Source organism: Pan paniscus, chromosome 3 (genome assembly GCF_029289425.2).
Source record: "Pan paniscus chromosome 3, NHGRI_mPanPan1-v2.0_pri, whole genome shotgun sequence".
NCBI lineage: Eukaryota > Metazoa > Chordata > Mammalia > Primates > Hominidae > Pan > Pan paniscus.
This window is the reverse complement of record NC_073252.2, coordinates 106,004,997-106,029,668: the sequence shown is the minus strand read 5'-3', so window position 1 is coordinate 106,029,668 and position 24,672 is coordinate 106,004,997. Positions and strand designations below refer to the sequence as shown.

The 24,672-nt window shown below is 37.6% G+C and overlaps 1 protein-coding gene and 1 long non-coding RNA gene across 18 annotated transcripts in view; one reads left to right on the top strand and one right to left on the bottom strand.

Moving 5' to 3' along the window:
* Positions 1–23,220, top strand: part of LOC117980027 (uncharacterized) — a 72,191-nt gene extending 48,971 nt beyond the window's left edge. The window contains exon 2 of the long non-coding RNA XR_004671153.3: positions 20,403–23,220. This is a non-coding gene — a long non-coding RNA (uncharacterized LOC117980027). The remainder of the gene's footprint in view (positions 1–20,402) is intronic.
* The window catches only part of SGMS2 (sphingomyelin synthase 2), a 108,552-nt gene continuing 83,961 nt past the window's right edge, over positions 82–24,672 (bottom strand). For 9 of the 17 annotated variants that reach the window (XM_057302124.2, XM_003829994.4, XM_057302118.2 and 6 more), the window contains 2 exons: positions 22,219–22,385; positions 15,909–20,602 (listed from right to left, as the gene is read on the bottom strand). In XM_057302124.2, coding sequence (XP_057158107.1) covers positions 20,399–20,602; positions 22,219–22,385 — 371 coding nt within the window. In that variant the 3' untranslated portion in view covers positions 15,909–20,398. Of the gene's footprint in view, positions 541–15,908; positions 20,603–22,218; positions 22,386–24,672 lie in introns of those variants that run through there. The other 8 variants (XR_008955511.2, XR_008955509.2, XR_008955510.2 and 5 more) reach the window with 3 other exon arrangements.

Here is a 24,672-nt window from a genome sequence, read left to right as displayed (position 1 = left end):
GTGTCGGCTTGGCAGCCAACTCTGCGGAAGGGATGATGGCGGGAGTGGGGGGAGCGAGGGGCGGGCAGCGAGGCACGAGGAGTCACGTTCTGAGAGCTTGCCCTGGGCTAGAAAACTTATGCGGAGAGCGAAAGCTGTGTCCATTCCTGCGTGTGGCCTGGGTGCATTAGAAAATGTACTTAAATCCAGAAATAGCGAAACCAGAATTTGCTTGGTGGATTTAAGTAGCTAGAAATATGAAAAGAAGATAACCGGTTGAGGGAGGGGTGGCAATATTATTATTGGTGTTAGACAACACTTGAAAGGCTGAGGTTGAAATATTAGATATGAATTGTATAATACTTTAAAAACAAAGTCTTACTTTATTTTATCTTCTCAGATAATGGCTTTCCTGATAAGGGCTTCCCTTTCTGTCTTGTTTAGGCCAAATCCTGTAGTTTCTGTTCAAGTTGGATTGAGCATAGAATTGTCTGTACTGGGCCATTTTTCTAGCCTTTTCATTTTTCTCCATACATTAAAAGTTTGAACACCACGCTGTACCTATAAAAATGTGATCAAAGAAAGCATAGTGAGTCCTCAAATAAATACATGATCCATTTTATTTTTCTATAAACAAGTGATGCCAGTAGGATATGTTAAATTTCAAGTCCACTCTGTTCTCATATTCTTTTTGACATGCTTTTCATGTTATTTTAAGCTTATGCACCCCAAACAAAAAAAAAAACCTCCACACCTCTCATCTTCTATAATTAACCACTACTTGTGAGATTACTTTTCTCATTTTTTTGAATTTTTGAATTAAGAGAAGTTTTTAAAAATTTAAACTACTTGTTTGCAGATATGATCTTCAACATGACATTCTGGATGTCATCTGATTCTAGGGCTTTGCTCTCTGAAACAGTAGCCACTATATACATCATCCCATACAAGCAATTTAAATTCATAAATGATTTTAAAATAGTTGAAGCTGTGACTAATTTAACAACTCCAACAGCCACCCTTTTATATTGTACAGGATGTAACTGCACGTGTAGTGTTTTCCTAAATCTCTCATTTTCACTAGGTTAATAGCTGTGTGGGGCAGATAGGAAATCTGGGCTGAATTCAGCCTCTCCTCACCACTATATGTTGAAGTCCTAACCCCCAGTGCCTCAGAATAAGACTGTATTTGGAGAAAGGGCCTTTAAAGAGGTAATTAAGCTAAAATGGAGTCCTGTGGATGGGCTCTTACCAATATGACTGGTGTCTGAAGAGGAGATAAGGACAGAGAGGAAAGAGGATGTGAGGACACAGTCAGAAGGCAGCCATCTACAAGTCAGGAGAGAGGTCTCAGAAGAAATCAACCCTGCTGACACCTTGAGTTTTGACTTCTAGTCTCCAGAACGGTGAGGATATAAATATAAATTTCTGTTGTTTAAAACATCCAGTCTGTAGTACTTTGTTATGGCTGCCCTTGCAAACGAATACAGGAAGTGATATTGTTCATAATATTATGGATACACTTTTATTTTATTATTATTTTTTTTTGCGATGGAATCTCGCTCTTTCGCCCATGCTGGAATGCAGTGGTGTGATCTCGGCTCACTGCAACCTCCGCCTCCCAGGTTCATGCGATTCTCCTGTCTCAGCCTCCCAGTAGCTGGGATTACAGGCCCGCACCACCACGCCCGGCAAATTTTGTATTTGTAGTAGAGACAGGGTTTCACCCTGTTGGCCAGGCTGGTCTAGGACTTCTGACCTCAGGTAATCTGCCTGCTTCAGTCTCCCAAAGTGCTGGGATTACAGACGAGAGCCACCATGCCCAGCTGGATACACTATTTTAAACATGAAACCACACAGCTCATTCAGTGCTCCTTAAGGATGAATTTCCCCAAATTACATTCAGGGCGATTTTGCCACATAAAGGAATACTTTCTGCTTCATCTCTCTTATTTTATATAGGTAAAAAAATAATAGCAGAAGCAGTAAAGGAAGAGAATACTAAGAGATCTTTTGGGTGGGCAGAAGTGGTAAGAAAGAGGATTATGGGAAAAAATCATTTTTATTGAGACCCTAAAGATAATTTTAAACCACCCACTTTCCTACCTATATTCTTGTTCGACATGGATTTTGGCCAGAATTGTTGGTTACAGTATATCCAAAATAGCTGAGTACTTATTTTGTTATAAAGAGTGGTATTAAATTACTCTATTTGTAAAACTACAATTGTTCAGTTGGTTTGTAATTCTCTGGGAGGTAAATGCCACACACGACACCCATCCAGAATCAATGAGCATGAACAGAGAGAGTGCATGGCTTAAGAAGGGTTTGCAAAATGCTAATGAAAAGAGAAAGTAGAAATGTTATTAGCACTATTTAGTTGCACAACTCCACTGGCCATTTAAAAATTAACACCTTTATTCCCTTTAAGTTCTTATGATTTACTTCATATATATTCCGTTGAGTGTCTTCTATATATGTGTTTATGTACTCTCTGAGCCTCCATGTTCCTGAACTGAAATTGGGATGATAAATATACCTATATCAAGCATAGGGATTAAATAAAATAATTAAATAATAATAATTAAATAATAGCACAATGTCTAGCAACTAGTACTCAATACATAAAAGCTGTAATTATAATAGTTATCACTGGGTTCTTGATAATAGTTTAAACTTAATAGGTTGTCACTATTGCTGCCTCTTATTCACACCTTGCAGATTTACCAGCTTTTTCCAAGATTAGAATGTGAGACTTGCCAGGATATTGTTTCCTATATTTAGCCTTTATGTCTTGTATAATGAATAAATAAACGTGCCTGTCTTCAGTATTACTTCATTCCTCTCCACTTGCATGTATTATGTATGATTTACTTGGAGAAGAGATGACAGGAGAAAGGCCCCTGAAAAAAATCTAAAACAGTGTAAGGCAGAATCTCAAAAGTCACAAAATCCAATTCCGAAAACATCCCTTTATTTGGTCAAGGTGGGGCCAGGATTAGGACACATTTTTTATTTAACACCAAAATGAACACAATCCAGATGTCCTTCAACAAAAGAGGGGGGGCAGGGGAAGGGGAAACTATGGTATACTTATTTGATAGCTCACTACACCACAATAAAAATCAATCAGTTATGACACACTCTACAGCGTGGATAAATATCAAAAAACATGCCAAGTGAAAAAGCCAGGCACAAGAATACATACTAAATAGCTGCATTTATATGAAGTCTGGAACAAACAAAGTGAACCTATGGTGATAGACATTAGAACAGGGTGGATTGTTTGGAAAGGGAAATTGAAAAATTTTTCTAGGGTGGTAGAAATGTTCTATATCTTGATTGAAGTGTTGGTTACTTGGATGTATGCACTTGTCAAAACTTAACTGTGCATTTCACTATAGGTAAATTATACCTCAGTAAAACAATTTTTTTTAAAAAGCCAGTATCTTGGCGAAAAAGACATGGTGAAGTAAGAAGACTTAGCAGGTTTAATTTATGAGATGAATCTATTGTGAGGTGGGTAGCCATAGGAACAGTTAGTCACTTTAGTTAGCCTGGCCACAATTGTTACTGATTCCTGACATTTTATTTTTGTGTACGCCAAAGCGTTGCTGAATTCTCTGTTCCTTATTTCTTCCTCATTTACTTCCATTTACTATGCAGAAATCATCGTGGAAACCACATGGGGACCTCTGTCCAAATCTAACTGGGTTGGCCAGGCTATGCTGTTAACATTTCTGATTTGTTTTCTTCATCTGGTCAAAAGAGAGAGTTATAACACAAGGACTCTTAGATTCCTCTGGTCTCTAACATTCTTCTTCTTAAGTGGATTCTTAGGACTTTGACTTTGGCCTCTGATTAACAGCATGCTTAGTCAATAAAATCTGAAAGAATAAATTATATTTACATGGCAAAGTATAAGCCAGTTACTTCAATAAAACTAACACAAGGGGGTTGGGCACGGTGGCCCATGCCTGTAATCCCAGTACTTTGGGAGGCCGAGGCAGGCAGATCACTGGAGGTCAGGAGTTCGAGACCAGCCTGGCAAACATGGTGAAACTCCGTCTCTACTAAAAATACAAAAAAAAAAAAAAAATTAGCTGGGCGTGGTGGCACATGCCTGTAATCCCAGCTTCTTGGGAGGCTGAGGCAGGAGAATCGCTTGAACCCTGGAGGCAAAGGTTTCAGTCAACTGAGATCACACCACTGCATTCCACCCTGGGCAAGAAAGCAAGACTCTGTCTCAAAAAAGAAAAAAAAAAAAACTAACACAAGATTGTTACCTCCTGGTTTAGGTAACTGTGCTTGGCCCTCTGCCTAATAATGAAGTCTTATTTCTAAACCTCACTGAGAATGAAGTTTTAGAAAGAAAGGACATTGAAAGGTTACTTACTTCTTCTTTTAGGTAAGAACATACTCATTGCAAACCAGATATTTCAAAGCCAATATTTTATTCTGCTTTTTAAAAGAGTAATACAGTTTTCATAGAAAATTTGAAAATGCAGGAAACTATAAAGGAGCCAACTATCACCTTTTTATTCTTACCACTCAGAGGTAATCATTTATAACATTTATGTATATATTCTTCTAGTCTTATGTATTTGTAAACTTTATAAATATTCCTATTTATAATATTCACATATTTATAAATATATGAATGAAAAGATATCATTAACATTTTCCATGTTGTTCTCCCACAAATCTTTTTTTTTTTTTAATACTTTAAGTTCTAGGGTACGTGTGCACAACGTGAAGGTTTGTTACATAGGTATACATGTGTCATGTTGGTTTGCTGCACCCATCAACTCATCATTTACATTAGGTATTTCTCCTAATGCTAACCCTCCCCCAGCCCCCACCCCTCCACAGGCCCTGTGTCCCTGCCCTGTGTCCATGTGTTCTCGTTGTTCAACTCCCACCTATGAGTGAGAACATGTGGTGTTTGGTTTTCTGTCTTTGTGACAGTTTGCTTAGAATGATGATTTCCAGCTTCATCCATGTCCCTGCAAAGGACATGAACTCATCCTTTTTATGGCTGCATAGTATTCCATGGTGTATACATGCCACATTTTCTTAATTCAGTCTATCATTGATGGTCATTTGGGTTGGTTCCAAGTCTTTGCTATTGTGAATAGTGCCACAAATAAACATACTGTGTGCATGTGTCTTTATGTAGCATGATTTATAATCCTTTGGGTATATACCCAGTAATGGGATGGCTGGGTCAAATGGTATTTCTAGTTCTAGATCCTTGAGGAATCGCCACACTGTCTTCCACAATGGTTGAACTACTTTACAGTCCCACCAGCAGTGTAAAAGTGTTCCTATTTCTCCACGTCCTCTCCAGCATCTGTTGTTTCCTGACTTTTTAATGATCGCCATTCTAACTGGCGTGAGATGGTATCTCATTGTGGTTTTGATTTGCATTTCTCTGATGACCAGTGATGATGAGCATGTTTTCATATGTCTGTTGGCTGCATAAATGTCTTCTTTTGAGAAATGTCTGTTCATATCCTTTGCCCACTTTTTGATGGGGTTGTTTTTTTCTTGTAAATTTGTTTAAGTTCTTTGTATATTATGGATATTAGCCCTTTGTCAGATGGGTAGATTCCAAAAATTTTCTCCCATTCTGTAGGTTGCTTGTTCACTCTGATGATAGTTCCTTTTGCTGTCCAGAAGCTCTTTAGTTTAATTAGATCCCATTTGTCAATTTTGGCTGTTGTTGCCATTGCTTTTGGTGTTTTAGTCATGAAGTCTTTGCCCATGCCTATGTCCTGAATGGTATTTTTTTTTTTTTTGAGACCGAGTCTCACTCTGTCACCCAGGCTGGAGTGCAGTGGCGCGATCTTGGCTCACTGCAACCTCCTCCTCCCATGTTCAAGTGAGTTCCTGCCTCAGCCTCCCGAGTAGCTGGGATTACAGGCACCTGCCACCTCACCCAGCTAATTTTTGTATTTTTAGTAGAGATGGGGTTTCACCATGTTAGCCAGGCAGGTCTCGAACTCCTGACCTCATGATCCGCCTGCCTTGGCCTCCCAAAGTGCTGGGATTACAGGCATAAGCCACTGTGCCCGGCTCATTTTTTAAAAAATTTATTATTATTATTATTATTATTATTATTATTTTATGAGATAGAGTCTTGCTGTGTCACCCAGGCTGGAGTGCAGTGGCACAATCTTGGCTCACTGCAACCTCCACCTCCCAGGTTCAACTGATTCTCATGCCTCAGCCTCCCAAGTAGCTGGGATTACAGGCATGTGCCACCACACCTCGGTAATTGTTGTTGTTGTTGTTGTTGTTGTTGTTGTATTTTTAGTAGAGACAGGTTTTGCCATGTTAGCCAGGCTGGTCTTGAACTCCTGGCCTCAAGTGATCCTCTTGCCTCCCACAAATCATTTTTAATTACTATATTCTAGCCCCGGGATCAGCAGTCTTTGCCTGAAAAGGACCAAATAGTAAATATTTCAGATTTTGTGTGCCATATGGTCTCTGTCACAACTGTGTAACTCTGCTTGCCGTGGGAGCAGGAAAGCAGCCACTGACAATAAGTAAATAAATGGGTATGGCTATTTCCAATAAAATTTGCTTTATGAAAAAAGGCAGCAGCTGTGCTTAGCCTGCAGGCTTTTATTTCTTGACACTTGAATTTTAAAAAATCTAGTCGATTGTTTAAAAATATTTCAAAGTTTAACCAATAGCCAGTTATTGACCCTCCTTACAGTTTTTTTGCTATTATAAACCATAGTGGGATATATACATCTTTGATTATTTCAGTAGGATAAATATACCAAAAAGAACTGGTACACTTCTAAGGCTATTGATACATAAAGTGTACACATGCACACACACGCACACACACACACACACCCTTTTGCCTTTCTACCTCTTGGAGTTACTTGTATTAAAAGTGTGATATATCCTTTCGGATTTCTTATGTTTACATAATTTCCCTCCTGCTCCCCCATAAATGGCATCACACTCTACTTTTGGTTAATTAACCTGCTCTTTTAACCTACCAATGTATTTTGAGAATCTCGCCATGCCAGTGAGTATCCATCAGCCTCATCCTTTTTAATAGCTGTCTGGTAGTTTCACTGAATAGACTCTTCATCAATAGATTTTTACTGGAGCACACCAATTGTCATGAACTATTCTCAGCACTGGAGATACTATCTAAGCAAAACAAAGCGCTTTCCCTTCGAAGAGCTTTTCAGTGGGGGAAGACAAAAGATGGACAGGCCAGTCATGGTGGCTCAAGCCTGTAATCCCAGCACTTTTGGAAGCTGAGGTGGGTAGATTGCTCAAGCCCAGGAGTTTGAGACCAGCCTGCACAACATGGTAAAACTCCATCTCTACAAAAGATATAGAAAGGGATGGACAAATGTATAATGTCAGTTGGTGATAAGTACTATGGAGGAAATAAGGCACACGAAGAGGATGGTAGGAATTGCTGTGTGTGTGTGTGTGTGTGTGTATGTGTGTGTGTAGGGGAGTGTTTTATTTCATTTAGGTTGTTCAGGGAAGGCCTCTTTTAAATAGACAGCTGATCACCTGATGGACTGCTTTTAGATACCTGGGGAAAGAGCATTCCATATAGAGGAAATGGTAAGTGTGAAGGCCCTGAGGCTGAGGTGTGCTGGGAGTTTTCCAGGAACAAGGAGGCCATCTGGCTAGAGTGGAAAGAGGAAGAGAAAGGTGGTAAGAGATGGAATCAGAGAGGTAGCAATGTAGGGCATTTTAGAGATGTTGATCTTTACTTTCAGTAAGATGGTGCATCACTGAAGAGTTTTTGAGAAGGAATGCCATCATTTGGCTTGTATTTTAACAGAATCACTTTTGCTGCCTCTAAAGGGGCAAAGATCAAACCAAGGAGCCCATTAAGAAATCGATTTAAGTATGTCACAATGTATTACTCAAATCCTCTATTAGTAAATATCTAAGTTATTTTCGGTTTCTTTCAATTAAAAATATGCTGAAATGTCAGGAGTTTTTTTGGGTTTTTTTATTGTGGTAAAAATATGTATAACATTTACCATGTTAGCCATTTTTAAGTGTACAGTTCAGTGGCATTAAGTACATTCACAGTGTTGTGTAACTATCACTGCTATTTCCAGAAGTGTTTCATTATTCCAAATAGAAACTCTGTACCTAATAAGCAACAACTTGTCATTCTCCCTTTCCTTTAGTCATAAGCTCTATTCCGTTTGTCTTTATGAATTTGCCTATTCTAGGTACCTTATTTAAGGTGAATCATATGATATTTGTCCTTTTGTATCTGGCTTATTTAACTTAGAGTAACATTTTCAAGGTTTACTCATGTTTGTAGCATGTGTCAGAATTCCATTCCTTTTAATAGCTGAATAATACTCCATTGTTGTATATATCACATTGTTTATCCTTTCATCTGTTGATAGACACATAGATTGTTTCCACCTTTGGGCTACTGTGAATAATACTATGAACACTGGTGTGCAAATATCTGTTTGAGTCCTTGATTTCAATTTATTTGGCTAAATACAGAGCAGTAAAATTGCTGGATCATATGGTAATTCTTTTGGGGACCCAACATGCTGTTCTCTACAGAAGCTGCACTATTTTACATTCCCACCAGCAACAATAAGGGTTGCAATTTCTTTTATTATTTTTTAATGGGTTCTGTAAATGAAGAATGCAATTTGTTTATATCCTCACCAACACTTGTCATTTTGTGTTTGTCTTTTCCTTAACAGCCATCCTAATGGTAGTAAAGTGTATCTCATTGTGGTTTTGGACTTGTATTTTTCTAATGACTAATGATGCTGAGCATCTTCTCATATGCTTTCTGGACATTTATATATATTCTTTGGAGAAATGTCTATTCAAATCCTTTGCCCATTTTTGAATTAGGTTGTTTGGTTGTTGCTGAGTTGTAGGATCATTTTAGATATTCTGAATATGAATCCTTTATCATAGGGGTCCCCATCCCCCAGGCTGCAGACTGGTACCAGTCCATGGCATGTTAGGAGCTGGGCTGCATAGTAAGAGGTGAGTAGAAGGCCTGTGAGCATGCATGACCACCTGAGCTCCACCTCCTTTCAGATGAGTGGTGGTATTAGATTCTCATAGGAGCGCTAACCCTGTTGTGAACTGTGCATGCGAAGGATCTAGGTTGCATGCTTCTGATGACAATCTAACTACTACCTGATGATCTGAGCTGGAACACTTTCGTCCCGAAATCATCTCCCTCCTCCCTGCTGGTCCGTGGAAAAATTGTCTTTCACGCAACTAGTCCCTAGTGTCAAAAGGTTGGAGACAACTGCTTTATCAGATATAGGATTTGCAGCTATTTTCTGTCATTCTGTGGATTGTCTTTTTGCTCCCTTCATACTGTAATTTGATGCAAAAAAGTTAATTTTGATTAAGTTCAGTTTATCTGTTTTTTATTGCTTATTCTTCTGATGTCATACTTAATAAGTCATTACCCAGTCCAAGGTCATAAACAGCTTCATCTGCTTCTTCTAAGAGTTTCATAGTTTTGGCTCTTAAATTTAGGTCTTTGATCCATTTTTTGCATTAATTTTTGTATGGGGTATAAGGTAAGAATCTAACTTCATTCTTTTGTATGTAGATTTCCAATTTTCACAGAACTGTTTGTTAAAAACACTATGCTGCCCAGGCATGGTGGCTCACACCTGTTATCCCAGCACTTTGGGAGGCCAAGGCAGGCGGATCACTTGAGGCCAGGAGTAAGACCAGCCTGGCCAACATAGCGAAATCTTATCTCTACTAAAAATACAAAAATTAGCTGGGTGTGGTGGCACGCACCTGTAGTCCCAGCTACTTGGGAGGCTGAGGCACTAGAATTGCCTGAACCCAGGAGGGGGAGGTAGCTGTGAGCTGAGATTGTGCCACTGCCCTCCAGTCTGGGTGACAGAGTGAGATTGTGTCTCAAAACAAACAAACAAAAACAATAACAACAAAAACAGCAATCCCCCCCGCCCCACCCCAATCCTTTCTCCATCTAATGGTCTTAGTACCTTTATTGAAAATCAACTGACCATATATGTGAGAGTTTATTTTGGGGGTCCCTATTCTATCCCATTAGTCTGTATGTCTATCTTTGTGCCAGTACCACACTGTTTTCACTACTGTACATTTGGAGTAAGTTTTGAAATCAGGAAATATGAGTTCTCCAACCATTCCTTTTTCAGTAGTTTTTGCTATTCTGAAAAATTTGGGCATACTGACAAACAATTTGGCTACTATTTTACTCCCTTCAGATTCCATATGAATTTTTGGACAGGTTGTTCTATATCTGTAGAAAACACCATTGATATTTTCATAGAGATTGCATTGAATCTGTAGATTGCTTTGGGTAATATTGTCATCTTTACAATATCAAGTATTCTAATCCATGAACATGGGATGTCTTCCCATCTATTTGGATCTTTAATTTCTTTCAGCAATGTTTTGTAGTTTCAGCACACAAGTCTTTTGCCTCCGTGGTTAAATTGATTCCAAAGTACTTTACTCTTTTGATGTTATTATAAATGATATTATTTTCTTAATTTCCTTTTCAGATTGTTCATTGTTAGTGCATACAAACGATTGTGTGTTTTTGTCTGCAAATTTGCTGAATTCATTCATTAGATATAACAATTTAAAATTTTTCATTTTAACTTTTTAATTTTTAACTTTTCATTCAGACTCATGATTTGAAATCTAAAGTTTTTCTGTTGAATTTTTAACATATAAGATCATGTCATATGCAAATAGTTAATTTTACTTCTTCCTTTCCAATTTCAATTCCTCTTATTTCTTTTTCTTGCTTAATTGCTCTGGCAAGAACTTCCAATACTATGTTGAATGGAGGTGGAGAACTGGGCATTCTTCACTTGTTCCTGATCATTCTTGACATTTCCCTTTTAGAGGAAAAGCTTTCAGTCACCACTGAACATGATGTTAGCTGGCTTTTTCATGATAACTTCCTTATGTTGAAGCAACTTCTTTTTATTCCTAGTATGTTTAGTTTTATCATGCAAGAATGTTGAATTTTGTAAAATGCTTTTTCTGCATCAATTGAAATGATCATGTACTTTTCACTCTTCATTCTGTTAATGTATTATGTTGATTGATTTTCATGTTAAACCATCCTTGCATTTCAGGAATAAATCTCTTTTGGTCTTGTTATATATCCCTTTTAATATGCTGCTGAATTCAGTTGGCTAGTAGTTTGTTGAAGATTTTTGTGCCAATGTTTATAAGGTATATTAGTCTTAAGTTTTGTTTTTTTTTTTGTAGTGTTTTTGTCTGGCTTTGGTATTGGTGATAACTGGCTTCACAGGCTGAATTAGGAAGTGTTCTTTCTTCTTTCTGGAAAAGTCTAAGAAGTATTGGTGTTAATTCTTTATTTCTTTTTTGAGACAGGATCTCGCTCTTTTGCCCAGGCTGGAGTGCAGTGGTGTGATCACAGCTCATTGCAGCCTTAACCTTCCAGGCTCAAGCAGTCCTCCTATTTTGTGCCCAAGTATCTGGGACCACAGGCATGTGTCACCATGCCCAGCTATTTTGTTTGTTTGATAAAGATGGGGTTTTGTTAATGTTGCCCAGGCTAGTTTCAAACTCCTGGGCTCAAGTGATCCATCCACCTTAACCTCCCAAAGAGCTGGGATTAAAGGCGTGAGCCACCACGTCTGGCTACTTTTTTCCTTAAATGCATAGTAGAATTCACCAACAAAGCCACAGTTCAGGATTTTCTTTGTTGAAAAGTTTCTGATTACTCATTCTACCTCCCTGCTAATTAGAGGTCTGTTTAGATTTTCTATTGCTTCATGATTCGGTACTGGTAGGTTTTTTGTACATTTGTTCATTGTACTCTTATAATCCTATTTCTGTATAATCAGTGGTAATATCTCCACTTTCATTTCTGATTTTAGTAATTTGAGCCTTCTTTTCTTAGGCAATCTAGCTAAAGGTTTGTCAAGTCTGCTGCTCTTTTCAAAGAACCAACTTTTCATTTCATCGATTTTTCTATTATTTTTCTATTCTCTATTTATCTCTGTTTTAGTCTTTATTATTTCCTTCCTCCTGCTAACTTTGAATTTTATTTTGTCTTCTTTTTCAAGTACCTTAAGATCTAAAGTTACATTATTCTTTTCTAAAACATATGCATTTATAGGTATACATTTCATTCAGTGCTGTTTTTGCTGCATCCCATAGTTTTGGTGTGCTGTATTTTTGTTATTTGTCTCAAGGTATTATCAAATTTCCCTTGCAATTTCTTCTTTGCTCCACCAGTTAAGTGTGTTGGTTAATTCCCACATATTTGCAATTTTTTTCAGTTTGGGCAATTTCATTTTATATAGCTCCAGGAGAAGACTTGTCACTTCTTTTGTAAAGGCTGCTATACAAAACAATATTGAACAATTATTTTTGAACTGAACTCTGATATAATTTAATCTCAAAATCCTCTGAGAACTGCCCAAACTCTGATATTCTCTCCAATATATAGGCAGGTTATTAAAAAATCAACTCACTAGTTACTGGTGAAATACAGTAAATTTGTTGGTGGTACAGGATGGTACTAAACATATTGTGTCACTGTGCTGGATCGGCTGGAGTTATTAGATTGGTGCAAAAGTAATCGTGTTTTTTGAAATTAAAAGCAATGGCAAAAACCACAATTACTTTTGCACCAACCTAATACTTGGGACTGGGATAACAGGATCACTCTTAATCCCATGGTCAAGGGTGCCATAGATTAGTGAATGAAATCTTCTCTTTTTATTAGAAAAAAAGACATTTCCACACTAGCAATTCATCATTCACTTTTCTGGAAGTTTCTGGAGAGATTACGGCTAAACAATTCAGGTATCTGATTAGTGTGCACTATGTGGGAAAGGCAGGCAGAGTGGGGGCTTTGGAAACATAATCTGAGACATATGACATTAAAACTCATTGACAGTGAGTTTGCTTTATTCTAACAAACTTGTGGGTTCAGACACTCGAGGATTCTTGAGGAGTTCTTTTGCCTTCAAGGCCATTTTGCACTAGGAGCCAACTTTTCTCCCCTTTGAAATTAGTAAATTGTAATTTTAAGAAAAATCTGTAGCATGTGACAAAGAACCTGTCCCAAGGACAGTTTGCTTCTGAAACTAATTTCCTAACAAAACCCTAACTGTGATGGTGACCATAGTAATTACGACAGGGAGGCAGCAAGCTATAGCCCACAAAAACAAAACTCAAGTTCTAGCTCTAACATTTATGAACCCTTTCATGTCATAAAATGGGGTCACCTTCTCTTGCCTTGCTTACTTCACAGGGTTTTGTGAAGATTAAAGAATGTATGCCAAGCGTTAACTGTAAAATGCTATGTTTGATTACAGGTGCCACATATGGATTAAATGTGCATTATATATATATATCTATATACACACACATAGTAATACATAATCCATTACTATCCTAACTTAGATTTAAAAATGTATGCCAAGCGTTAACTGTAAAATGCTATGTTCGATTACGGGTGCCACATACGGATTAAATGTGCATTATATACATATATCTATATACACACACAGTAATACATAATCCATTACTATCCTAACTTAATACAGTATTATGCTTCTGATATTCTTATGTATTAGAAGAAAATAAAATTTACATGTCAATTCGTGAAGCATCTATGACTTTACTTACAAGCCCACAAGTTAGCCTGTTCCTGTTTCATTGGATGCTAGAAGACACAAGACTCCTGAGTCAGAGACAAAGGACTTCACTACACATAGCATAGCAGTATCCAAAGTGTCAGCATGGTCCCTTTGGCTCCCTTGTCTCTCAAATCCCATGGGGATGACTTGGAGAGGTGAAGACAGATGTTACATATGCAGTGGGTTTGCACCTCAACTGAGGACCACTGAGCTTCGCATTTTTACTGCTTTACAGTAAACAGAAAAAAAGACTTCTCTTTATTTAGGGTAATACGCTACCTCATTACTTAACATTGCTTACTGCAAATACAATCCTGAGAAATGGCCTGGGTAACAGGAGTTAGGGCCTTGCACTCAGCATGCCCAGCAAAAAATGTGCTGGATGGATGCTCAGAGCCCATGGCACATTACCTCTCCCAACCTTTGGATGAGATAAAACATGACCTCTCCCACCTTTGGATGAGATAAAATATGACCTCTCCCACCTTTGGATGAGATAAAATATGACCTCTCCCAACCTTTGGATGAGATAAAATTTGATGTCTATTGTGCAATTTTGCTAAAATATTAAATAGAAAAGAATGGTAAAATTCAGTGACAATGCATCCAGAAAAGCAATTCACTTCCACTTCTGAAACATCTAGCTGGCTATGAAGGCCCTGACCAACATTTCCTAAAACTTACAAACATTTCCTAAGACTTGCATATATTTTATGCAATTGAAATTCTTATGATGTGACTTAGGAGTTATGGGCGAGTCTTATAGTGCAGACATTTCCACTTAAATGTCAGGAATTTTATGTATCAGCAGCTCTAGTGCATGGCACACAGAATCACTCAAATGGTTGGTGAACATAGTCTAGTTTCCTGTCTTCCTGTGTCTCAGCAGGAGATTCAAAATATCAGGGAAGATGAATATTATCAAAAGTTGTGGCGACCTCTTAATAGCATGATCATCTGGAGAGACTGAAGGCATTACGCAGGGTCAAGACTGTAATGACCTGCAATCAAAAAACCTTACAGACTTGAAGCTGAGTCCGTCGTTAAGTAGACATATAGATCATATAGATACTTTTCTATCTTTAAATGTGGTGGGGATGAGATGGGGGTTGAAGTAAGCGAATTTAAATTCACTTTCTAGTGAGACTAGCATCTAACCTGGTGGCAAAACTTGTTTGGACACACCACTACATTCTAATTCTAAAATCAACAGCTGTGAGGTAGAGATCTCAAACCAAGCATGAATGATCACCATTCTTTTTTGTTTTAAAGTGGTTTTAATTACTTAGGAAACTTGCCCATGATTAGTGTGATTGAAAATGCCACTTTAACTGCAGTTGTAAAGTGCCTATTGATTCCTTATTGGAGTAAGAGACAGAGTACTACTTTAAAAAACTTCACTATCCTCAGTACTTTCAAAAATGCCCAGAGAGTTTTATCCTCTCGTAGGAGGCACACTCAAGAGCTTTTGTATGAAGAAAACAAATGGAACCCAGAATGAATTAGCCCCTTAGTAAAAGTTCCTGTTAGTCCCTTGCACGATGAACAAGAGTTCACGTTAGTTTCTTGCATGATGCATTCTAGATAAGGGCAGACTTTGAAGCTATATGGCCAGCAAAATCAGCATGCCAGTGTTTCCACAGGATGATGGGAATGTCACTGTGATGAGCTTTTCATCCAAGGTCTGGGTGGAGGTGGCAGAAAAACTATTCTGATCTATGCTCTATCATTTCTAGATAATCTAAGGATAAAGCCTGGACTATCTCCTGTAACTTACTCTTTGAACCTTATTATCTTATCCTATTCACTTCACCCCAATGAATTGCTTTTACAAAATTTATCTTGGAGGAGGGGCATTTGTCATCAGCAGATTCAAAACCTACTTACCGCACCTTGCTGTTGCAATGTCTAGCAAACTCCAGTTGAGGATATTACCTTAGGCTTCTGTCTTGTGAAGGCATAAGGAGACCTAGTGACAGAAAGGGGTCTGCTTTTCATGAGTGACTTTGTCCTCTTGTGAACAATGAAAATCAGAATAATGGAATGTGTGATTATTTTCTTCTCTGTGAATGACCTTGTATTGTTCTGAATTATTTTTCACCTTAAATCCACTAATTGAAAGTTATTACTTTATTTTAAAAATAGTGCTTGAAGAAAATATCCCTCTTGCGGTTTTAACAAGTACTCTAGAACTCTTTTAAAAATGACACATTTTGTAAATGGAAAGAAACAGTAATATTAATTTTGAAAAGACTGTTGATGTCACTGTGGTTTATTAGGTAAATACAAAGTATAGGCTCTTGCATTTTTTAAAAAGCAAAACCAAAGAGATTAGAAACCAAGTACACATATCCTCTTTAGAAGAGAAACATAAATCAGTTTTAACAATTAGGCACTTAAAAATGTAAATGTAAGACAACATTATAGAAGTATAAACTATAGTTACACTCCTAAATTCCTCCTGAAATGTTTACAAACACAAAATCACAAGCATGGAAAACAAATTTCCTCTTTATCAAAAAAGGAACCTGAATTTGAATCCAATGTGATAAACCAATGATTAAGGTACTGGTGGGTAGGAGAAAAGAGCTTCTGAAATTTACATATTTGATTAAAATGTAAGCATTTCATAAAACTATCACAATAGCATACAGTAGATATCATAATGAAAAATATATGTCAGGAAAATAATGAATCTAGACTTAAAATTTTACTTTACAACAAGGCACTTAACACATTGAAACAGTACAGTAAATTTCCAAAAGAATGCAATTGGCTACCTCTGAAACCTTGTAATAATATTTCTTTTGTGAATATACGGTAACATAACCATACATTTTGCAGCATTAATCATTGCATAGGAGGTAAATTAAATAATGAATTCTAACTTGGCAATTAGATTAGTTTTTGTTCATCGTTTCCTCTTTTTCTTTTAAAGGACAGTTTTAAATAATTTCACAATAAAGCACTCTTCTCATTCATGATTTATTTAGAACACAGCATAATGAGTAAGAAAATAAATCAGAACTTATAAGGTGTGTATCTGTATAAAAACTTATCTTTGGGTAACATTGACATGATTTTCAGTGTTTGGGTGTTAAAGTCAAGAGCACTTCTTAATAGAAGAAATATTTTCAGCAACTGAGTCAAAGGAGTTAAATTATTGCAACACAAGGACATTAAAAACAAATACTAAAAATCTTTATATATATAAATAGAAAAGCCTTCAACACATGGCATATAACTTATAATATGCTTGATTTAAACGTGTAAACTCATTAAGAAATTCCTTCTCACACTTCCTTACACTACAGAGGCTAGTGCATTAAGATTGGCTTAAAGTTTTCATCAGTTTTACAGTGCAAAACAAAAACAAAAAAGAATTAAGAAAGAAATGTTCAAACTATTCAAGGGGCAAGATGTGAACTTTCAACTAAAAAAGAAACTGCATGAGTTCTGTCATGTAAAAAAAACCAAGACAACAAATTTGGTGTTTCAAAGTAAACAAAACATAGGTCGTTTTAAAGGGAGACACTAATGATTGTGATCATGAGAGGTAAAAATGTTCTACAAATTTTCTTTGATCAAATGGATACAAGGTTAGAATTACAAGTGCCTATAATCTGAGCACATTTTACCTTTGGGAAAGGTTTAAAATGCTTTTAAAATAATTCCTTTCACATGATACTTTCAGATTATTGGCAAACAACAGAAAACAAATGCCTTTCAAAAACTTGAAAACAGGCTTTTAAAAGTGGTGTTTGCATTCCAAGTCATAAAGTATATTGCCACAAGGGGGCACTGGTAATACAGGAAATAACCCTAATGCAATGTCATCCACAAACCAGAGTAGACTCAACGCTCACTCTCAAAACAGCCTTCCTGCCACAGCAAAACTTGTTTCCCAAGATGCCAGTAAATTAAGTAACAAATTCACAATTAGTTCAAGTGGACTCAGGAAAGGATGCTTTATTTTCAGATCTAGTGGACAAGCTCAAAAACTAGAATCTGAGAGAACTTCATTTGAAATGAGTTAGAAAAAAAATGTGGCATACTCTATAGGAATTATATGTTATAGGTATTTCACAGACAACCTAAATTACAGGAAAAGCTTCAAACAGGAGCATAGACTTAAAAAAAACAAAGATAATAAGATATGTATCTTAACTGGCAAAGAACAGGTACCCCAAACATTTATGATTTCAAAGGCAAGATCATACTTGTTTTATACCTTCAGTTTATATATATATCATACTTGTTTTATATCAAAGTGGCACATTGGGTTGAAGCTCAACTTTTCTTTCCTACATGTAAATGGGTTTTACTATTTGTTTTATTTTTCCATCTTGAAATTTTGATTCCCCCACCCTTATTTGCAAACCATGGACTTCCTCAACTCGATGACAGAGCTATACGACACATGCGTGTAAAGACATGGCAGCGGCAGTGTCCACATTGGCATCACAGGTGTTTTTAAAGTTCTTTAAAAGGTGATGGTTTTTTTTAAATTAAAAAAAAAACTGGATTACTTGACTAAAATCCAAGGCTTACTGTTTCAAGGATCTGTAGTAATTGGTGCACAATTTTTTATTTTATTAAGTTTAAACACTTTTTCTTATTCAATAGATGAAAAGTGAGTTATCCAGACACAGATGAATAAGGCTGTAAGGTGTATCAGTTTGTTTTATTTGAATTAGAGGCTCAAGGAAAACACCAGTGTTAGGAGAGCAAAATCCAGGCTTCTGTGTCAGATGATTTTCTTTACAATCGGGCAACAGGAACTTAAAAATCAGTGTTTTCAAGCAGAATACCTTGTTCTTGCACAAGTGTTGCTAGTTAATAAATGAATATAAGTGAACATTATATAGAATTATGTCTAAACTCATCAGGTAAACTAAGTATATGTTTATTATTGGTGTATTTAATAAGAAATACTAGAAAATTCTGTGTGCTTCAAAGCCTGCCAAGGATGTTTGGGGTTTTAATTCTTGTTTAAAATAACTGAATTAAAGAGTCTTGCTTCATGACTTTAAATTCAACTACCTTTCCTTTAGTGATTATTCTATGACATACAGAAAAAGCCATTCTGAAAACATACACAAGATTTTAGCACCAAAGGATGTTGACCCTTCTGAACGATTTGCGTTGTGTTTTTCTCAAGCAACTTAAAGGTCAATTTTGTGTAGTCAAGGCTGACTAGTTTATAATGATACATTTGGGGATGTTTTCCATTCTAAATGAAAGAAAAATTTCACCTTCAATATAAACATAACTGCCTCCTTCTACCCGCATTGGCCTCTCCACCCTCTGCCCCAGTGTTGATAACTTTGCAACCTTAAAACTTTTCTAAGGTTTTAAAAGTCTTGCAAATTAACCTTCAAGTAGTTAAGAAATTAAGCCAAGAATTATCCAAAAGATCCAATAGCATTAAATAATGCACTAAATCTGGTAACATTAAATCTGATCAGATTTTTTAATCCATTTTTTGGCATCACCTTAAAGAAATTTAGAAACAGTTATCCCCCTTCACTGTATAGCTGTAACTAACACACTGATTCCGAGAGTATATTATAGTGCAGCACCATGTTATTTTCATAGGGTAAAAGTAAAATTACTCAATTGCGGCATATGTCCTTAGGACTAGTTATAAGAAACTGAGTCTCTTGCTAAAAGCAAGGATACATTAACTTTCAGGTTCCATCTTGGTTTTTCCATAAAGTACAACATAAAAAGGAAGAAATCACCTTCAATGAAATTTGACCAAATACATTTCTGTGCTCCAATTAGGAGCCCTAAAATTGATCTCACACCAGGGCCTGACCTGGAAAGAAAACAGGCTCATTCCCCAAGTGGCGTGAACCTCAGTTGACACACACGTGTTTTCAGCCTGTGCTAGAAGAGTTGACTGCCCTGGGGCACCAGATCCAAATTTACAGGGCAGACAGCATCCAAGTGTGTACTCAAGGGCCACTCATTAGCAGAAACCATCTCATGTTTCCTGTGTATCTGTCATAGAGATTTTAAAGTGAAACATTTACACACATGTAAAATCTGTGGGGTGTGTCAAATACTTTTGTGTTTACTTGGATCAGCTTTCCTTTTTAAGATAAAATGATCTTTTAAAAACAAAACAAAACAAAAAAAAGTGATACGTAGCGCATTGGGTGGCAGCAGCAGTGTGCACTCCTGGACTCAACCCGAACTTTCCCCGTGACAGGGTAGAAACAAAATTCACCCAAAGCTGACGCACAACCCACGGATCTCCCCCTTGCTAAACCTAATGCTAAAAACCACTCTCAACATTAGGCAGTTCTATTTACACAGTGGCTGTAGATGTCCAGATATTTTATTTAAAATATTAACACATTCTTCTGACCTTGGGCTGAAAAATATCCTGAAAAAATTCTGAAGTAGAGGGTTTTGGTGGAGAAAGAATAAAGAAAGGAGGAATATGTTCTTTGGCACCTCTTTAACAAGCTCATTAGTAAAGTCCCGGGGTGGGGGCTTGTCACCAATGAATGAAGAGCTGCAAGAGAATGTATCTTTCTCAGGATGAAGAAGAAAACCAGTCAAAGGGCAATACTTTGTTCATCTTTCTAATCGTTTACACAAAATTTGGTCCATTTCTTCATTTACCAGTCAGTTCTCCTAAAATAAAAAACAAAACTATACCTTTGGTTACAGCGTTAACTCTTTTGGTGTAAGAGCTGATGCCTTTGTTTTGCTCCTCAGGTCGATTTCTCATTGTCTTCACCAATCTTCTGAACCCGTGAATACTTTTTGCATGATGATTTGAAGCAGCCAGGAGGCCAAGACAGCGGCCAGGAGAAGCAGCAAGGAATTGAGCCTTGTACATTTTTCTCAAAAAAATAAAAGATGGGGAACCACCATGCTCGAGATAAGAAATTAGTCTGTGAAGAGACCTTCAAGTTCTGTAAATGGTAGAAAAAAATTTAAATGAGACATATCTTTCTCAATTTGCATCCCAATTATTTTCTTAAATTGTCATTCACTGTAACCTAGGGAAAACAGAATTCAGAATCACATGGCAGTAATGATTTTCATGTCCTTTCCCTAACTCTACCATGACTCCGCTCCCCTAACACACCTAGGTGTCTTTCTTTCCTTTGTGGCTCATGCAATTTCTTCTGCCTGCAATTCCAGTAAGAATGGAGACTCTGGGAATGGATTTCAGAATTATTCAGGAGGAATAATTTTCAGGATGTGTGAGTGATCAAATCTAGGGGCCAAGCAAGTCAAAGAGTGAAAGAAGAGCTCAGAAGTTGAACACATTTAAGAGGAAAGATGAAAATTTTGGTTCAGTGGTGTCAGTAGTCAACTAGATGGAAGTGTAAGAAGGAAGATGGAAATGGGAGACTACAAAATAGGAAACAGAGCTACAAAGAGAAATAAAGTAATCCAAAGAAAGAGCATTTATTAGTGGACACCAAGAGTTGGACGTAGATCCTTTGGAAATGTAATATTTCAATTGCTCACAAATTCTCCAAATTGACAATATGGCAAGTCTATTCAAAGATAAGTAAGTCATGGTACACAGACCAACTCTATTACACCAAGGACACATACCAAGACTAGGAGAAAAGAGAGACTGGGAGGAATAATTCTGCCTTCGGACCAGAGGAAGAGAGCAAGAGTTAGAGACGGCTTCCTGGAAGAGGTGGCATTTGAGCTAGCTCTTTAAGTTTCAATGGGAGAAGAAAGAAAAGGCATCTGGAAACAAGGAAGCAGCAGTAGCAAATGAAGAAGAATCAGAAGGGAAGCCAGAGAGCACCATTATCACCAGAGGATATACCAAATCCAGTCATTCATAAGCTATTTATTTTGTGTGATTTTAAACAATAGCTGCTATCGGCTGGGCACGGTGGTTCACGCCTGTAATCCTGGCACTTTGGGAGGCCAAGGCGGGAGGATCACCTGAGGTCAGGAGTTCAAGGCCAGCCCGGCCAACATGGTGAAACCCTGTCTCTACTAAAAATACAAAATAAAAATTAGCCAGGCGTGGTGTCGTGCACCTGTAATCCCAGCTATTTGGGAGGCTGAGGCACAAGAATCGCTTGAACTTGGAAGGTGGAGGTTGCAGTAAGCCAAGATTGCACCACTGTACTCCAGCTTGGGCAATAGAACAAGACTCTGTCTCAAAAAAAAAAAAATTAAAAAAGTAGCTATTACCTTCTCCTTAAAATTAATTTAAGTTGAAGGCAGGATTATGTCTTACCCAGCTGCACTACAATGCTTTTACAGAGAAGGTTCCTAAATTTTAATTTAGTACATATATTTCTTCATTCTAGTTTAAGTTACCTGAATTAGCAATGCACTGTGCTCCATAACCTTATGGCATTTTTATCCATAAATGGCATTTATATTTGTGAAGTTCTTTGCTTTATTTTAAAAAGCAGTAATGGATATATGTTTAAGTGAATGTGGCAACATCGGTTATCCCCATTAGGCTATCTAAAACCCCATGACATGAAAAGGGTCCACTGCATTCAAAGAAAAGAAATTATCCAAGCATCTTCACTGCTCTCACCTTTTCATTGGCCATTGAATGGTACCACCAAAACAGTCGTGTTGTGATATAATAAGCAATGATCACATCGATAGTGTAGTGTTCGTGTGCTACAAGAATGCAGATGATCCCGGCAGCACTCAGCAGCCAGCAGATTAAATGATACCACCAGAAGTGACGAGGCGAATCTGGACAGTAGAAAAATTACAGAGTTAATAAGATTCCCAGAGATGAAAGTAATGATTACAGTCTGTCCTAACGACCTTAAGTAGAATAACCCAGGATCAGGAAGTCACCAGAAGGATAAAACTGATAACCTAAACTGAGTCACTATGAACTGCCCAGGATCTGCTCAGGTAGGAGGGAGGCAGAGGGGCTCCCTGGCAGTGGGCCTAATAGTCATTCACTGGGGAAGCTGGTAACACTAGACATTCTAGGCCTTACCCACATGAATAAGCTGTTTAATAAGAAAGAACAGAATTGTTTCTTATTAGGTTTGCTGGAATTGCTGCATACTGGCTCACATAAAGGAGCCACTTTCCCACTGGAAAGAAAGATAGTAGGGGTCAAAAGAAAAGGTGGTTGTCTATGAAAATAAGGGGGGAAATGGGAAAGCAGGAGTAATTTCAGATTTTAAATTTATATTATTTCTCCAGGGGTATGTGTAGGGTAAGGGGGTCAGAAGGAATGGCATTGTGGCTAGCAATATTTTGATTCTCAGCAATTTTACACTGTTATTGCCAATAGAAACTATAAAACATTCCCTCTGTAAAGGTTAGGGTTCCTAACCATTCACTTATGGACTCAGCCTTCCTGGTAAGGCCACTTAAAAGTTCATTCTACTTACTAGCTGTAAGAGACAACTGTGGCACTCACTGGTTTAAACATGATGGTCCTCCCCTTCTCACACAAGTGTTAATGACAAATATAACTGAAACCAGAGTTCATCTCTAGCAGCTTGGTGATCTGTTTTATTTTAAAGCTGTATTAGCTCACAATAAAAGTTAATCCAATAAACTGAAATTGATTTCATATTTAACTATGTTTACATTTATAGTGATATTTACATTCACATGTAGAAAGATGATTGAATAGCAAAAGGATCCATTTCCAGAACTTTATATTTATTTATTTATTTTTTGAGAGGGAGTTTCGCTCTTGTCACCCATGCTGGAGTGCAATGGCACGATCTTGGCTCACTGCAACCTCTGTCCCCTGGGTTCAAGCGATTCTCCTCCTTTAGCCTCCCGAATAGCTGGGATTACAGGGGTGCGCCATTATGCCTGGCTAATTTTGTACTATTAGTAGAGATGGGGTTTCACCATGTTGGCCAGGCTGGTCTTGAACTCCTGACCTCAGGTGACCTGCCTGCCTCAGCCTCCCAAAGTGCTGGGATTATAGGCATGGGCCACTGTGCCCAGCCCATTTCCAGAACTTTAAATGAAATGCCAAATCAGGTATCATTCAAATATAATCTCTTGGTAAAACTAGCCGTTGCTCTGTTGGTCCCAAATGGCACACAGTAAGAAAATAAACCTGTAGGGCATTTGAAAGTCTGATTTTCTAATTTTGGATATATTCCTTATTACTTGTCAGTTACTTCATTCTGCAACTAAGTTCTGGAAGAAAACTCATGGAATCTCAGAATTTTAATGGGAGAGGCCTTACTCTTGCAGTCTTAGGAGCCAGATCCAGTCCCCATAACTGTTGTGTTAGACTCAGGACATTAAAAATTGAATGAACATTGAGAAATCTGGAGGTCTCACTAAATATGCGTTCCCCAGCACCTCAGACCCTACCCGCCTCCCACCCCCAAGGTCTCTTAGCAACCCTGCTTCCCAACTTACAGGTCATCTGGGATTTACCTTAGAAGTTTAAAATGTTTAGGCAAACTAGAACTATTTTGCATTTGTTTATTCACAAGAAGCAAAGTTGAAGTAGGTCCAGAGGTGGCCTGAATCTTCTTTTTACTACTCACGGAATTGCAAGTGAGGTTTTAGGAATGGCTGGAAACCCCAGCAGTGCTTTCTCATAAAAATGTATTTCCTATTATGCTACCACATTGGGCCCACCACTCATTAACTGAGAACACTGGCTGACCCAAAGAAAAGATTGAATAGAAGCTGTTTTGAAATAGAATGGCAAAATGGTAATCCTCTTCTCATTCATCCCATAGGGATAACAATGAGCTAGGTGATGACACAAATAATAGTTAACATCACTGTCTGTGTGGAATTCTAGCCCTAGGGCGCATTAAATAATAGAGACTTAGTAGGGTGGCCAGGTGAAAAAACAAAAAACCAAAAAACTGTTCTCTACTAGCCAGATGATTGGCACTAACAGCTAGTCTGATTTCTCCAGGCTAATTTTATCATGAACCTACCCCCCAATTATAATATTTGCACGACTGTATGAAGCCCTCCCTTGCTAACCCCGAAATGGTCCTGGTGCCACATCTTCATGTGCTCTCACAAC